Source organism: Sceloporus undulatus, chromosome 2 (assembly GCF_019175285.1).
Source record: "Sceloporus undulatus isolate JIND9_A2432 ecotype Alabama chromosome 2, SceUnd_v1.1, whole genome shotgun sequence".
NCBI classification, from domain to species: Eukaryota; Metazoa; Chordata; class Lepidosauria; order Squamata; family Phrynosomatidae; genus Sceloporus; species Sceloporus undulatus.
The window spans coordinates 160,761,351-160,778,304 of record NC_056523.1 but is presented as its reverse complement, the minus strand read 5'-3'; the positions used below and the strand labels follow the sequence as shown (position 1 = coordinate 160,778,304).

Below are 16,954 nucleotides of genomic sequence, written 5' to 3'. Positions count from 1 at the left end.
GGATAACTGTACATATACCTAAGGAAATATGCACTTTTGTGTGGAAGGTGTTAAGGAAGCAAAGTAAACTGTAATCCATTCCTTCCTCTGTATGCCTCAGCTCAGCTATGGCACCCCCCACCCCCCCCGGCTTGGATGACAAAAACTGTGGGACCTTAACTCCTGGAGTATGTAATGGTGACACATTCATGTACTGTCACTCTCCCAGGGCTATGTGCACACATGGCCATTGAAATCGATGCAACCTGCTATCTCCGGATGCTCAAATCCATGGATTGCAAGCCATGGTTGGGCCAGGTGCACTGTATGCACATTCTTTTATAAAAAGTGTTGGGTGTAGGAACTAACATCTATGCTCTGTTGGCGGCATATTACATCAGGAAATTTATAAGCAGGGTAGGAGTCCTATAAAAGATTATAGATTAAGTACAGTTGCATAAGAACAGCTTAGAAATGAAAATATACCATATTTTTAAAAGCAAAAAGTATACTTTTTAAACACAGCACAAAAGGGATTGCATAGTACCAACAGTACACTAATTTTGCACCAAGATTAGAGGATCAATGGTTTCTTGTTCAGAGTACCAGACCTGATAGGTTCTGTTATTCAAGTATTGTATATACTTATCTATAAATTGAAAAAATTATGGCCCAAATTTGATGCCAAAATCCCTGGTTGACTAATTTATGGGTCAGTATGGTAATATGATAGCAGCTCTTTCAGATTTCTGTCCTGAGCAAAGCAGAAAGAGTCCTGGGTGATTGCTGTTTGTTTAAGAGTCCATCTCCTTGACTTATACATGAAGTCGACTTACAGTCGAGTATATACAGTATATCCCATGAGTCTGAATGCATCTTTTTTTACAGTACTGTTTCAACATTCTTCACAACTAGCCTGGCTAATTACAGAAAATATGTTACAAGTAGGTGGATAATCCCCCATCGTTTAATTCTTCTGTAAAGCTATATAGCAATATCTTTCTAAAGCTCATTTTAACTGATTTTTTTACATTCCTTCATAGGATGTTTGATGTGGAGGTTGATGTTGCCTTCATGCCCTCTCTTAACTAACTTAAGAGAAGTGGATTTGGATGTAACTGATGTCGCAAAACTCACTTTTTCACTTGGTGAATTTTCAGTTTTAAATGCACAGCCTCACAACACTGATTCTCAAATGACTGTGGTTAGTACTTTGCACATTTGTATTGTCATTGCTTTTCAGTATCTGCTGTTCTAGAATTTTGAAAATCATGTTGGCACACAAGTTTGACTTCTCTCACCAGAGGAAGCGGCTTCAGTAATGAGTAGTTTGTCAGCCAATGGCTAAGGGACCAGCATGAATCCAGGGGTCACCACTTTATGTAACCTGTTGCTTCCATAATGTGTAAGCCAGGAACCTCTGAAATGCTGACTTATTTGCTAATTACAGTATTTGCATCAAGAATGCATTTCCCCTATCACTTTTTATTGCAACCTGAATCCTACCTACTTAAATTGTTTTGACATTGACTGATTTCTATTAGATTTCCTCTGTGCATTATTTGTTTTTCTTAGGTTTTTTTTTCATACAGAAAGTTTTACTAATGCATACATTTTTTTTCCTGTTTGCAGCCATCTGGATGGCGACCTGCATTTTCTGATGCACAAAAGAACTGTTTGTTGGAGGAGATTCAGTGTTGCAACATGCATTTTCCTGTGAAACAATTTTTTGATTTAATCATGAAAAAACAAGCTGCTCCTGAAAAAAATAAACAAGGTTAGTGGTACATCTAAGATTAAAGTATAGGTATATAAGTAATTTGTAAACTTTTACAATGCAATCCTGTGCATATTTATTCAGAAATCTTTGTGTTAAAAACTATTCTCAAAGAAATATGCATTGATTTCCAAGGTAGCTGGCTTAAAAGGCCTTAAGCTTGAATCCAGACATTCAGTATGTTTCTGCAGACATACAATGGTGCCTGGAATTTTGCTGATTTTTCTTTTTCTGGTAGTAGCCTCTCTCCCTCATGGACTGCTGCTTCAGAAAGTTCCCCGACTTTTTAAAAGCACAGTTTGGGAATACAGGAGATTACCAGGAAGGAGGGAAAAGTCCACATGTACACTTGGAACACTGCACAGAGTACTATAGCCTTCAACTCTTGAGATTAAGGCCTTTATCACACAAAGCTCTTTTCCTAAATCGCAATATTTGTAAAACACTATCCTGTCACACATTAGGAACCATTCCAGGTTTTCAATCTTCATTTGTGCTAAAAGCTCATCACACAGGGCATTTGGGACTGCCACCCAGTATTAACTAGTACCTCCTCCAAGACATTACACCCACCTTTTTCCCAATTTGACATGCATGCATGCATACACACAGATACCCCTCCCAACACAGAAATATAAATAAAAACTATCTTATGTTTTAAAAAGGCCTTTTTTCCTTCTAGGGAGAGGAAGCTTTTGGATTGGGATAGATAAGATGTCTAGCTTCAGGCAACTAATCACTGTCAGATGAAGGCCAGCAGCTACTGATCAATCTGTCTGATCTGTAGCAATGCTGGCTTTCATCTACCAGCAATAAGTTACGTCTAAAGCTAGAACAAAGAGCAAGAAAGAGGTTGAGGAATAATAAAATAAATACACTTTTCAAACTGTAAGATTCATTTCCACTTATCTTTCTAGGCATGTGTTTATGGGAAATGGGGGAAGAGCGAGAAATATACTCCCGAAAGGGGCTACAAGGTGTTGGCACTGAGCAATGTTTTGGTTTCTCTAGCAAATCCCAGTTGAGAAGTGGGTGATCATTTACCAATGAATTTTTTTTTCTGTAGAGAAAAAAAGTTTGAAAATCTCTCTGTTACTTTGCCAGTTGAAAAGAATTCAAATTGAAGCTTCTGCCCCTTCTCACTTTACCATCAGGGCACCTAAGCTACGTCCAAACACTGAAAGCATTCCAATGGCCACCCTCTGATAACTCAAAAAAGGTATTAAAGGGCAATTCAACTTTTGCTTTGGAAATCATGGCAGGACAGTAGCAGGAAAATGTACTGTAAATGAAGCTTGTGAAAACAAAAATGATAGGATTGTACTCAAAGCAGAGATAAATCCCTTGTCATGGATAGAAATGAGATATTTGGACAACTCAGAAAATGGCTTACTCCATAAAGGAACAATTCAAAAAGACAATCTATCAAATAAAATTGACCCTATAAATACCAATGTTAGCTGTACCTACCCAATTGTGGAAGCCATTGAGGGAATAGCCACTAGACCTGAGGATTTACATCCAGTCCTAGAGATCCCTTCTCATGTTGCAAAGATGAATTTATGACCTCAGGTAAAGCCTCACTCAAAAATACAAAAAATATTAAAATTTCTATCTTGGAATATTACTGGTTGGAGAAGGAATGTTGGAGACCTTTCCTTTGTAGAGTTTCTTGGCTTTGATATAATACTTCTTCAGGAGACTTGGTTGAGGGAAAAGATAGTCTTAAATGTTTTATAGCACACTCCATTGAAGCATCTATGTCTGTCAAAGGTGGCTGTCCTAGAGGTGGCTTGTCTATTTTGGTCTCTACTAGAATCAAATATGTTTATTCTTTTGTTTCTCCCTTGACAGATTTGGCCAACACCTTGCTGGCTAAACTCAAAGATATCTGTCTACTAATTATGAATGTTTATATCCCTCCTTTACAATACAAGAATATGTTAAGAGATGCATGGTAGCAGGAAAGGAGGTCATTAATGGATTTTTTTTTAGTTAATAAAAACACTTTCAGATGGTCTCCCACAGGAAAACAACAGAAGAGGAATGGCATCATGTGATAAACCCAACCGTAGTAATTATTATTCTGGTGTAATTGGCTCAATTTAGACGGGCCTTTGCAGCGCCCCCGTCACGTGCTAGGGGTTGGCCGAGGACACACCGTCCATATTGGCCTTACCCCTAGCACGTGACGGAGGTGTCAAAATGGTGCGCCCTGTACACACAGGCACCGCCATTTTGATGTGACGGACGCATAGCGTCCGCAAGTCACATCGCGCTTGTGACATTACAAGTGCACCATTTGCGCACTCGGGCGTCGCAAGCATGACACAAAAAGAACCCGCTTTTTGCGGGTTCTTTTTCTGCCGCCGGGAAGCCTCGCTGTTTGACGGCTGAGGCTTCCCGCCGGCGGAAATGGAGGGGGTGGCAGACCACCCTTTTTGGGTGGTCTGTATTCCGCCATTGTGCTTTACCTGCCTCATATGCCTGCACTTCACTATTCATCATTGATAGTAACAATGAGGTGCTAGGATCTTGACATGACATTGCATATTTTGTTTTTCTCTGGTCTAGTAAGCATATGTGAAGTTGTAAATCCTGAAACAAGCAAAAAAACTGATAATCGGAAAAAAGCCAAAAGAAAACGGCAAACTGAAGATCACAAATCCAGAAGAAGGAAGCCAATGGAGAACACAGAGATTGACTTGCTAAATAAAGTTTCCAAAGTATTGAATGTAAAGCAGGCTGGCATGGAAAATACAAGCCACATAATAGATACGCATGAGATAGAAGAGTCGGAAACTCTAACAATAGAAGACTCTGACCTTGGATCAGAAGTTAGTGCTGTGTCTGGTAAGTTGCACATTATTGTACAGCAGTTCAAAATCAAGTAGCTTCATTAACTAGATTTAAAACAGTCCTATAGTCTGGAATGACCCCTGCTGACATTTCTATATAGGATTCTACTGAAATTCTTAGTCTTTACAGTCTACAGTTGGCCGTGCAAATTAATGGGGTTCAGATTTGTGGTTTTGACTATTCATGAGTTTGTAGCTGCTGCTTAACAAGATCAGCCTCTTCACCCCACTACTCCTCACCCTTCTTCCCAGCCAGCCAAAACCAACACTGTACATTCCCCTGCTTTTCCAAACTTCCTTTCCAAAGACCACCCCTTTCAATCTCATGTTTGCAGCCATCCTTGGGAGGATCTAATTTTTCTCCCCTCCTCGCTCCCCCCCCCCACACTTTCCTGACCAGACAACATACTTTCCCTTACATCAGGTTCAGACTGGAAAGCGTTTGGAAATGAGGAGAATGCAAAGTTTGAAAAAGTGAGGAAGATACAGTGTTGCTTTTCTGTGGGCGGGAGGAAGGGGAAGTAGAAGAGAGAAGACGGATTATTTGCAGCACTATCTGCTAACATTAGATTGAAAGTGAAAACAATTTGGGGAGGCTGTATGTTGCAAAGAGAGTTACAGGTGGTGCTTTTGGTGGAAGAGGACTGTTTATCATTCATGTTTTGGGAGGGTAACATATTCATGGTTTTTCCACTTTTTGCAGGGCTCTTTAGCCCCTAATCCCCACAAATGTGGAGGGGTGACTGTATAAATATTCTATTCACAGTAAAAGTCACCAGAGCAAAAACAAAAAAAACATCTTGACCTAAATGGGTTTAATACATTGTGTGTACTAAAAATTCTGGCTAAAATCATGGTCGCTTGTATGCAGAGATTCTACTGAATGAACAGAAGGCGTATCCATGTGTGCAAGAATTAAAGACAAGAGAGATTTCACCACTTTCTTCCATAATTCCTTAAAAACTGAGGTTGACTAGGTCTTCCAAATCCCTGGAACCAAGGAGTAGAGGGAAGAGTGTAGAGTACTGCAAACAGGAAAAGTTTTTGGTGACAAAGACATGCACACGCCTTGGCTTGCACGGTAGAATTGTTGAATGTAGATTTATTACTTTTAGTGGTATATTTTTGTTACAATTCAGGCCTTTGTTAATGCAGTTCTATGTCCAATTTCACTAGTTAGATTTTCACAAAGTACAGTTTTCAACCAGTTTATCTTCAATTCTGCCCTGAAAATAATAGAATTATTTCAGAGTAAGTAGTTGGAACATTTTCCTTGGATTTCATTTTTTTCCAAACAGGAAATTAATCTAAATCTGACTTCCAGTTCAGTTGAGTGAGATCTTAGACTTCTAATTTGCCAGTTTTTGTTGTTGAAAATACAGTATGTCAAAGAGGGTTAAAGCCAAGATGTTCAATAATAATTCTATATTTTTTGTAATGAGTGAAGGTAACTGAAGGTTATTAAAGTATAGTGTAATTACAGAATGGGGCAGTCCCATTTTAGCTATGCTTGGCTGTCACTGCTGTATCATAATTCAACATGACAAGAATAAACTGCAGTGAGATTTAAATTTAAGCAGTTCCCCATCCTCTGGCAGTGCTTGAAATAAAGTTGGAGATTTTTGCTTCCGCTTTAGATTAGCTGTGCCTTGTCTTGTCTTCCAAATCCAACAGACTGATTAATTTTAATTATACAGTCAGCCCTTCTTATACACTGATTTTTTTACACACGGATTCAAACATACACGGTTTGAAAAAGTTCAAAAAAAGTATAAGTTTAAAAAACCAAACCTTGTTTTTCCATTTTTATAAGGGACATCATTTTGCTATGTCATTATAGTTAATAGGACTTGAGCATACACGGATTTTGTTATACATGAGGGATCTTGGAACCAAAACCCCATCATATAACAAGGGTCCTCTGTAGTTTATAGGTTTTTTTTTAACAACGCCAACCACAGATTATAAAACAGGCATGGGTCAGGGCGTTATCAGTATGCGGATGACACCCAAATATATTTCTCCATGTCCCCATCAGCAGCTATGACAACAGATGGCATTTCTCCCCTCAATCAGTGTCTTGAAGCAGTAATGGGCTGGATGAGGAAAAACAAGCTCAGGCTGAATCCAGACAAAACGGAGGTACTTACAGTAGGGGCCCTCAAACCAGGTATAGGGTTGCAACCTCCAATCCTAGATGGGGTCACGCGCTCCACAAAGGACCGTGTTTGCAGTCTGGCGGTGCTCCTAGATCCGTTGCTTCACATGAGAAATCAGGTGAATGCGACGATCAGGAGCTCCTGTTATTAGCTTCAGCTGATATGCCAACTGTGCCCTTTCCTATAAGTAAAGGACCTAGAAACTGTTGTACATTCACTGGTATCTTCACGACTTGATTTCTGTAATGCGCTCTACATGGGGCTACCCTTGTGCCTAGTTCAGAAACTTCAACTAGTGCAAAATATGGCAGCCAGGCTGGTCACTGGAAAAACTGGGAGTGACCGAATAACACCCATCTTAAAATCTCTTCACTGGCTGCCTATTAGTTTCTGGGCACAGTACAAGGTGTTGGTTATAACCTTTAAAGCCCTACATGGCTTGGGCCCAACCTATTTGAGGGATCGCCTGCTCCCACATAATCCGCCCCGCACCCTCAGGTCCTCTGGGAAGAATCTATTGCAGCCTTTAAAAACCAGACTAACTGCTACCTCCCAGAGGGCCTTTTCTGCAATTGCTCTCAAACTGGAACGGCCTGTCAGACGAGATCTGTCAAATTGCCAGCTTAGACAGCTTTTAAAAAGCTGTCAAGACAAATCTCTTCTGGGAGGCCTTTCCTGAATAAAAGTGCCCGGCCACAGAATGACTGCCCCCCACATCATGTATTTGCTCACTGCTCTGTCCTCGTTGTATTTTTTAATTGTGTTTTTCATAGATATTTTAATTGTAATATGTTTAATCCTGTTTTAAGGGGAGGGGAATTTGAGACATGATTTTGTAAATGTGGATTTTAATGTGTTGTGAGCCGCTTTGATTGTCTCATCACAGAAAAGCGGAATACAAATAAAAGTTTTATTTATGTTATTTATTATTTAAGCTGTCCTATTTAAATAAACCATAGTTAACATTAATCACAATTTAGGGTAAGGATCACTCACCAAAGGGTCCCGTTCTTTATATAGTCTGCCAAAAGAAAAGATCCCAGAAAATGGATATTCGAAGTACTAGATAAAAAAGAGAACAATCCTGAAGACTGCAAAAGGCAATATCCCAGAGTCTTTACTTAACCAATGTTAACATCAATATGCCATTGCATACTAAGACACCACAAAGTTTTCTTATAAATTTTGATCAAAACTGATCCCGATTTTCTTTATGTAGCTCAGACTTTTATTTGGCCTAAATACACTTCCCAAAATTGTGCTAATCTTCACATTGTTTTGCTTATTTGCATTGGGTAGTTCTTAAGTAGTTTCTGTGTTCATGCCTGCAGATTTTACACATGAAGACATCCTCTGGACAGAAAAATACCAGCCACAGAACTCCAGTGAACTTATAGGCAACACTATAGCAATTAAAAAGCTACACAGGTCAGAGATAATTGAAATTCTTTACTTTGTCTTTTTTAAAAGCTATTTGTTGTAATATTTGCACTTTCTCCAGATTTATATGATAATCTTTTCTGCTAGTTTTTAAGCCATACCTCTGGTTAATACACTGTAGTTTATTGTGACAAGAGGTGCATGAGAAGATGGCCAGCTCCCCAACACATAATTTTGGTTAAGAGTTGGATAGAGCTGAATGTACATCGGTTAAACAAACAGCTATGATTTTCTTTTTTGAATATTAACTATGTATCTTTCGCATATCAGTGCCTGCCCATAGACTTTGGAAGGCCCCCTTGCTGTCCTCTAGTTAGCATGCAAAGACTTTTTATTCAGACAGGCTTTTAAAATTGAAGGCTTTTAACAAAAGGACTATAAGTGCTGTATTGTTTTTAAATTGCAATGTTGTTAAAATCTGTTTTTATAGTGTGTGTTATTAATATGCTTAACAGTTACATTTGGTTTTAAAGTTGACTTTTTGTATATTTTTAATTGTTACCTTGTAATGTGTAAGCTGCCTTGAGTCCCTTGGAGAAAAGATAGTATATACTGTAAATAAAGGAGGTCATGGTGGTGGTGGTGGTGGTGATGATGATGATGATGATGATGATGATATCCTCCATATGTTCAGTTGTATGTTAAAATTTCTTTTGTAGTCAATAGATTTGAAATGCAACAAAAAAGGTATTACATCTGTATTTTTAGATGGCTCTGTGAATGGAAAAGAAGAGCTGATTGGGAAGAAAAGAGAAATCAAAAAGAAGAGAGTGACAATCCACAGGGTATCTATGACTTTAGCCCTTTTGTAGTTTGTAAAATATAGTGTTTTCAAAATACCGTAATAAATTATTTGAGTTTTACTTTCATTATCAAGTGCAGGTTGACAAGTGGATAAGAGATTTTAGAATAAAATAAGATTATTTATAAATAAAGTAACATTAGGTTTTTAAGATTTGTAAACTACTTTAATACTGATTTTTTAGGTAGGAAGGATATAAATATTCTGATGAATAAAAATATTTAATAAAGGTTGCCGTATGCAAAAATTGCTCTGTGTCCACATACTCCTTGTTCTCATTTCCAATATGTTTATTTTGATATAACTTACTAGAATCCTCGGACAGCATGGATTTCCAAGATGACAAATCGGACAGTGAGGATGAAACTATGCTATGTAATACTATGCTACTTATTGGTCCCCCAGGCATAGGCAAAACTGCTGCAGTTTATGCTTGTGCGCAGGAGCTCGGCTTCAAGGTTTGTAGAAGATAACTATTTGTCTAATAAATGTAAGCCTGCGAGTAATTTTGGTATCAACAAATTCAATATTTATAATATTCCTACAGATATTTGAAGTTAATGCATCTTGCCAGCGCAGCGGGAGACAAATTCTGTCTCATCTGAAGGAAGCTACTCAGTCTCATCAGGTGGACAAACAAGGTGTACATGCTCATAAGCCATCCTTCTTTAACAGCTATAGTAGCAGTAAATCACCAAGTGAGTAAGATGCTTCTTTCTTTTATCTATGGAGTTATAAAAACCAATTGCCCTGTTCATGACAGAAAAAAGCCTACACATTCTATAATACACACCATATATACTTGTGTATAAGTCGAGGGCAGGTTTTTGGGGCAAAATCATTGATTTTGATATGACTTGTTGATAAGTCAAGGGTCAAATTCAGGGGCATGTAACAAAGGATCTAAACCAGGGGTAGGCAACCTGCGGCCCGCGGGCCGGATGTGGCCCGGCCCCAGCCCGGTCCTGCCGCCGATTGCCGCTGGGGCCTTTGGCGTCTCGCGCAGGGGGCATGGTGGGGCAATTGTCTATAGAAGCTTCAGAAACATGCATTTATCTTAACATTTTTTAAAAATCAGCAAATTTTTTCGTGTGTCTTCACTTTTTTATTTAAAAAGTGCCCTCCATTTGAAAATTTTGTCCTACATTTGTCCCGGTTTATTTATTTATTTAATTTTTTTAAAAATAATTAATATATATATTTTTTTTTTTTGCTTCGCCCCCCCAGTTGTCTGAGGGACAGCAACCCGGCCCCCAGCTCAAAAGGGTTGCCTACCCCTGATCTAAACATAAGGGAGGGAAACACCACTTCACTCCTTCCTTCTCTCTCTCCCAAGGGTCACGGTCTGGGCATGCAAAATGTGGACACAGACCTCCAATTTTCCTCCCTTCCCCACAAATTTCCCCAGCTGATGGCTTGCAAAAGGGGGGGGGCACAGACCTCTCATTTCTCTCCTCCCTATCCTCCCTCCCTTCTCCACAGCTTTCCCAAGGTTCACGGAGAAATATTATCGTATTGACCTGTATATACATCTACCTAGGATTTTGGAGCCCTTTAAATTTTTCGACTTGTAGACAAGTATATATGGTACCTTGATTTTCCATTGCCACCTGATAATAATGGTAACAATGTGGTATTCCTTGTCAGGGCTACCCTTTGCTTTCTTACACCTTGGTAGTATTAGTGACAGTGCTGACCAGGATTATGGAGTATTACTTCCAGTACCACTTTGCCACATGAGTACTTGAGGTTGTACATGCTGTCTGGAGGTACAGAGGGGGCACTGCATCTGAGCAAGGTTCTCTAAGTAAGAGAATCTAAAACTAACATTTTCTGTTTTTTATAATGATAGTTTGGTTTAGAAATTGTGGTACAACACTTAGTTTAGTTCAGAAATTGTGGTACTACACTTAAGAAATTATGGTGTATGCAGCCACACAGAGTTTAGGCATGTTGCTGGAACTTCTAGCATGTCCCAGGGATAAAGAAGCTGTGCTGCCATCCCCACTGCTTCCTTAAGATTGCCTCTCCTTTGCCTAAAGCCATTGTCAGGGACTCTTTGCACTTTCTCATTTCTTCAGGCAAACAATCGCTAAGATTGTGAAGTTGAAGGCTTTCTTGGCTGGTACCCATGGTTTTTGGGAAGTTTTCGGGCTATGTGGCTGTGTTGTGGAAGAGTTTATTCTTGATGATTCATCAGCATCTGTGGCTGGCATCTTCAGAGAAATTGCTAGGATTGTAGAGGCTAGTTCCTTAGAACTTGTCCTAAACTGTGTTATGAAAGTGCTTAAGTCTTGTAATAGGATGTTTTTCTTTTTGTAAGCTTATAAGCTAAAGAAAAATTATTATTTCAGAAAAAAATTCTCCCAGAACAGACTGGTCTCCAAGGAAATCTCCAGTTTCACCCAGGAAAGTTGGATTAAAACAAGGTTTGGCTCCCAGAACACTAGCAAACTATTTCAAAATTTCTTCCAAGCCTCCAAATAAGGAAGAAAATGCACAAGGAAGCAACAAAGGTAGGTTTTAACATCAGATCTGTATGTTTTTCCTTTAAAGATGGCAACGGGGCCATAGTGTGTTTAAGAAATGAAATCCAGAGATTCAAGCACAAAAAGTGATCCGTCATCTACCGCAGTTTTGCATAAAATTGTTGGGGAAAGTTGCCCATTCTGCTTACCTTGCCCGCTACAGAAAAGCTGCTTATGGTGACAAATCCCACCTACCTCATCCCCATGTATTATCCTTTTCTCTCTTCTTTAACTGATACCCCCAACAACGTGGATCCTATACTAAGCATAGTGCTTCTTCATGTTCTCTGTGACTCACATGTGGGCTATTCTGTGCCTGTGAAGAAATTTTTGAAAGTTTCTAGTGTTATGTTTTGGTGATAATCCCATACCCTTACCTACTAACATAAAATGTGAACATCTAGAGTGGCTGAACGTCTTTGGAGAAAGTCCAAAGAGTGGGCTGATTTTATCCATTTCAAATTTGTTCTTTCTTCCTTCTCACGCGCCCTCTCTATGGTTAAACAGAATTATTACAAATCATTGATCTCCGCCAATGAGAGGAGCCCGCAGCGTTTGTTCTCCACCTTCAACACTTTGCTTAAACCTCCCTCTCCTCCTGTCTCTTCATCATTCTCTCCTAATGACTTTGCTAATTATTTCATCTCTAAGATTTCCACTATTCGCTCTGAGATAGTCCCCCCTGATTCTTCTTCTGCTCTTAATCTTCTGTCACCCTCGCCTAACAAATTTTCTGTGTTTCCTCCTGCCTCTTTGGATGAACTCTCTTCACTTCTGAACTCTTCCAAACCTGCAACTTGCTCTCTTGATCCAATTCCTACTCGTCTTCTAATCTCTATAGCTCCCTCCTTTCTGCCCTCGCTTCTCCATATCTTCAGTCTCTCTCTCTCTACAGGCTCCTTCCCCTCGGACTTCAAACATGCTCTCATTTCCCCAATTCTGAAAAAAACTTCCCTTGACCCCTCCTCTTTGTCTAGCTATCGTCCGATTTCTCTTCTCCCCTTTCTTTCTAAGGTTTTGGAACGGGTTGTTTATTCGCGCTGTCTTGAGTTTCTTGAAGCCAATTCCATCCTCGATCCCTTTCAGTCTGGCTTCCACCCAAGGCATTCTACAGAGACAGCTCTCGCCAAGATCTCGAATGACCTTTTACAGGCCAAAGCTAATGGCCTTTACTCTGTTCTCATCCTTCTTGATTTGTCTGCAGCCTTTGACACCGTTGATCACTGTCTTCTAGTTGATATACTCTCTGACCTTGGGTTCTCAGACTCTGTTCTCGACTGGTTTAGATCTTACTTGTCTGGCAGATCTTTTGCAGTAGTTGCAGGAGGTCAGACTTCTTCTCCTGTTCCCTTATCTGTTGGAGTTCCCCAGGGCTCTGTTCTGGGTCCCCTTCTGTTTTCTCTCTACACACTGTCCTTAGGAAAACTCATCAGCTCTTTTGGCTTTTCCTACCATCTTTATGCCAATGACACCCAGCTGTATCTTTCCGCCCCTGACCTTTCTCCAAGGCTTGAACAGCAAGTTTCGTCTTGCCTCACAGCTGTCTCGCAGTGGATGTGCCATCGGCGTTTGAAGCTCAACATGTCCAAGACAGAGCTTCTTGTCTTTCCTCCTAAGCCCACCCTTCAACACTCCTTTTCTGTCTCTGTGGACAACATTTCTATTCAACCAGTCCAGCATGCCCGCAGTCTTGGTTTTATCTTTGACTCTTCTCTGTCTTGTATCCCTCAGATCCAGACCACAGCCAAGGCTTGTAGATTCTTTTTGTACAATATTGCCAAAATCCGACCATATCTCTCCCCCTCTACTGGCAAGATCCTGGTCCATGCCCTAGTGGTCTCATGACTTGATTACTGTAATGTCCTCCTGGCTGGGCTTCCTCTTTCTCACCTCCGTCCTTTAATCTCTGTTCAGCATTCAGCTGCACGCATTATCACTTCCACCCACCGCTCTGACCACATCTCTCCTGTGTTGGCATCCCTTCACTGGCTCACCCTCCCTTTCCGCATTCAGTATAAGCTCCTGCTGTCCACGTTTAAAGCCCTCCATGGACTGGCCCCTCCCTACTTATCAGACCTTCTTTCTCCTCACCTTCCCACCAGGGCCCTCCGTTCTGGTAGTCAAGGTCTGCTGTCTCAGCCCAGGATTTCCTCTGCCCCATCCCGGATTCGCCCCTTTTCACTCGCTGCCCCTCACTCCTGAAACCTCCTTCCCCCACAAGCAAGAGCCATCACTTCTTTAACCAGCTTCAAAACAGAGTTGAAAACCATCCTGTTCAGAGAAGCCTTCCCAGCCATTGCATAATTGTCGCTTACTATTTGATGTTCTTGTGGTCCCTGTTTATTGAACCATTTCCTGTATTGCTATGTAGTGTATATGCATTATCCTACTTGAGAGTATGTATTTTCCCTGGAAAATGATTAACCATCCATTATGAAGCCTCGCCCTACCTCCAGTCCATCTGCCTTGGTCCAGGGTTGGAGGTAGAGAGGAACTGCTGGACCTCTTACCCTTTCCCTCCACCACTCCCTTCTCCTTCTGTGTCATGTCTTTTTAGATTGTAAGCCCGAGGGCAGGGAATCGTCTAACTAAAAGATTGTATGTACAGCGCTGTGTAAATTTACAGCGCTTCATAAATAAAGGTTAATAATAATAATAATAATAATAATAACAACAACAACAACAACAACATCATGTGTTTTTTCCAAAACCCAGTTTCTTTTTGTCTGCCAATGCTATATGATTGTTAGCAACTTTCAGCGTTTCACCATCTGTCAGTTCCTTTTCTTTCTCTGGGAGCTTTTGGCTTCAGAGATTTTCTTCAAGAAGTGTCTAGGCTGTACGGCAAAGCTCTCTTATTTTGATGGTTATGCATATTGCCTCCCCTGTTTAGGCAAGGACCACACAGTTGTCTCATGCCTGTACTGCTAGATCTTTATGCAACAAGCAAAGTGTAATAGAATTTTTGTCATAAAGCTCTTCAGTAGGAAAGGCCCTCCAAACTGTGGCCCTTGCAGCCCAGAATAAGCTTCTTTATACAGTTTTTTGTGGGTTTTTCAGGCTATGAGGCTGTATTCTAGAAGAGTTTATTCTTCTTTATACAGTTTTTGTGACTATTTGCTCATACATTCAGTGAGCCAGACTCCTTCAGCCCTGTTCAAGCATCTCTAGAAGACAAATCCATGCTATCAGACCTGACATCCAGGGAGGCTCCTAAGAAATCTTCCAGGGCTTCAGAACACACAAAAGCATCACCCATCATTATCCTCACCTCTCCAGTGTCTTCACATTACCCACCTAGCCCAATTCTGGAGAGAGGCACAAGTTTCTGTATAGAATCACTAGAGGTAGATGCGCAGTCAAACAAACCCATGCTGTCATTTGACCGTCACTTCTTCTGAAGACAGCTTGCCTTGTCACCATAACCTGTGCTTGTAAAGCCAGTGAATTGGCAGCACTTAAGATGGTCCTACTTGTCTGTTCATAGAAATAAGATGGTCTTCTTCCCTCCCTACGGTGGTTTCCACTTCTATCTTAATCAGCTGCTCGTACTTCCCACTTTCCTGTCATCCCCATCTCCACACCATTCATACCCTAGATGCTAAATAGGCACTTCTCTCAGGGAAAGCAATTTCAGAGTCTCCCCTGTTCTTTGCCTATAGTATGCATAAGAAGTAGGACGATCCCATTTTAACATTTCTCTCAGTGAGTGGTGAACAGTTTCTGCCTTTCCCAATCATTTGCTGGGAAACTTCTACAAGAGGTCAAAGCTCATTCAACTTTTGTTGGCATATGTCAGAGGAATTCCTTTCCCAGAACTTTGCTGCAAGCTACATGGTTGTAACTGCCAGCATTCCTGTTTCATTACAGACTGGATGCTTGGTCCCAAGCCGTTGTGTCTTTTAGTAGGGCGGTTCTGTCGTCAGTCATGCATGACCGATTGTTCTTAGTGAGTTTAGCTTATTCTCCCATATATGTGAGTCGCAGATCATGAAGAACAGATTGCTATTTTGTAACTGTGGTTCTTCGAGTGGTCATCTGTGAGCTCACATAAGCTGCCCTCCTCCCCTCTTTATGCCATCCCTTTCTCCAGGTCTCCTGATGGTAGACTTGCAACTGGGTTTTGGCAGGAACACAAGGCTTATATGCACCTGGGTGAGATCATTGCCAAAACACAGCTCTAAATATTTCCGAAGATCTCCATACAGGTGCAGAATGACCCATATGTGTGAGCTCATAGCTGACCACTCAAAGAACTACACTTACTATTCATCCAAAAGCAACGTAAAAAAATTATTTTCTTAGGTATTCTTGACTCTGGAGCTAAAAACATTTACTTATTTCAGTGTTGCCCTTTTCTAGTTACAAACTGATAAACGTGGATCCACCAAAGTTTGTTATTTCAGAAATGATTCACAGGACTCATGCACAGCCTCCATGGTTTAGCCCTGCATTGGACCATCATTATGAAAGCCACACACAGAGGGCCTGTAAAGACAGCATGAGGTGTGTGCAAGTGGCATTTTCTACAGCAAGCGGAACATGCCTCACTATTGCTATAGCTGACAGGATAAGTGTTAATTTCTAGAGGTTGAAAATGAAGGATCTTGAGAATTCTTGAAAATGAGCAATGTATTGTGCTAGACCTCCAATTATACTTCCAAATACTAAAAGCCTGTGTCCCTTGGTGAATGGTTCCCCAAAATGTGTAATTATTAGAAAATAAAAAGAGCCTAAGCAAACCATAAATATTTTAGGTATTTGTTGATTGACTTACTAATACCAAGATGTTAGTGATATCACCAACCCTTTCAGAATAGGCATCATTAAACTTTAAAATAATTCTCATTCTATTTAATTTACTCCTGATCTTAGTTTTCAATTCCCTCCCCCTTCCCTCTACATCTTAGAATAAATATTTCATGCTACAGTAGACTGTTCCAAATACTTTTTTAGTTTTCTTTTTCCTAGATATTAAACCATTGTAAAATTAGACATTTAAAATTGTGATCTCAAGCATTTTTGTTGTGTCCATGGTATGCATGTTAAAATGGATTTTATGGGCCCTTTAAAGTTTGATGTATATGGCGGCCATTTCTCTAATAGTATGAGTTATGCTGTATTTATTGTCCATGCAGAAAATAAGGAAACCTTATCTGGAGAAAATACACAGACAAAATCAGTAAAGGGGGAAATCAAAGAAGATGAATCAAGTAAAAAATGTGCAACTTCTCTTATCCTCTTTGAAGAGGTAAGGCATATAAATCAGAGATGGGCAACTGTGCAGGGGGCAGGAGCCTGTTTCCCCAACACCCACCAGGCAGACTGTGTCACCATTTTGGCTGATTTTCAACTAATTGAAAATTAGTTGTGTTACTGCTGGCCACCATTTTGGCTGATTTTCAACTAAT

General features: G+C 40.3%; 1 protein-coding gene across 1 annotated transcript in view; it reads left to right on the top strand.

Moving 5' to 3' along the window:
* The window catches only part of ATAD5 (ATPase family AAA domain containing 5), a 52,799-nt gene that overhangs the window by 13,211 nt on the left and 22,634 nt on the right, over window positions 1-16,954 (top strand). Inside the window, exons 8-16 of the mRNA XM_042453644.1 lie at window positions 1,023-1,183; window positions 1,612-1,756; window positions 4,331-4,609; window positions 8,105-8,201; window positions 8,922-8,998; window positions 9,328-9,473; window positions 9,563-9,713; window positions 11,370-11,531; window positions 16,682-16,794. Coding sequence (XP_042309578.1) covers window positions 1,023-1,183; window positions 1,612-1,756; window positions 4,331-4,609; window positions 8,105-8,201; window positions 8,922-8,998; window positions 9,328-9,473; window positions 9,563-9,713; window positions 11,370-11,531; window positions 16,682-16,794 — 1,331 coding nt within the window. The remainder of the gene's footprint in view (window positions 1-1,022; window positions 1,184-1,611; window positions 1,757-4,330; window positions 4,610-8,104; window positions 8,202-8,921; window positions 8,999-9,327; window positions 9,474-9,562; window positions 9,714-11,369; window positions 11,532-16,681; window positions 16,795-16,954) is intronic.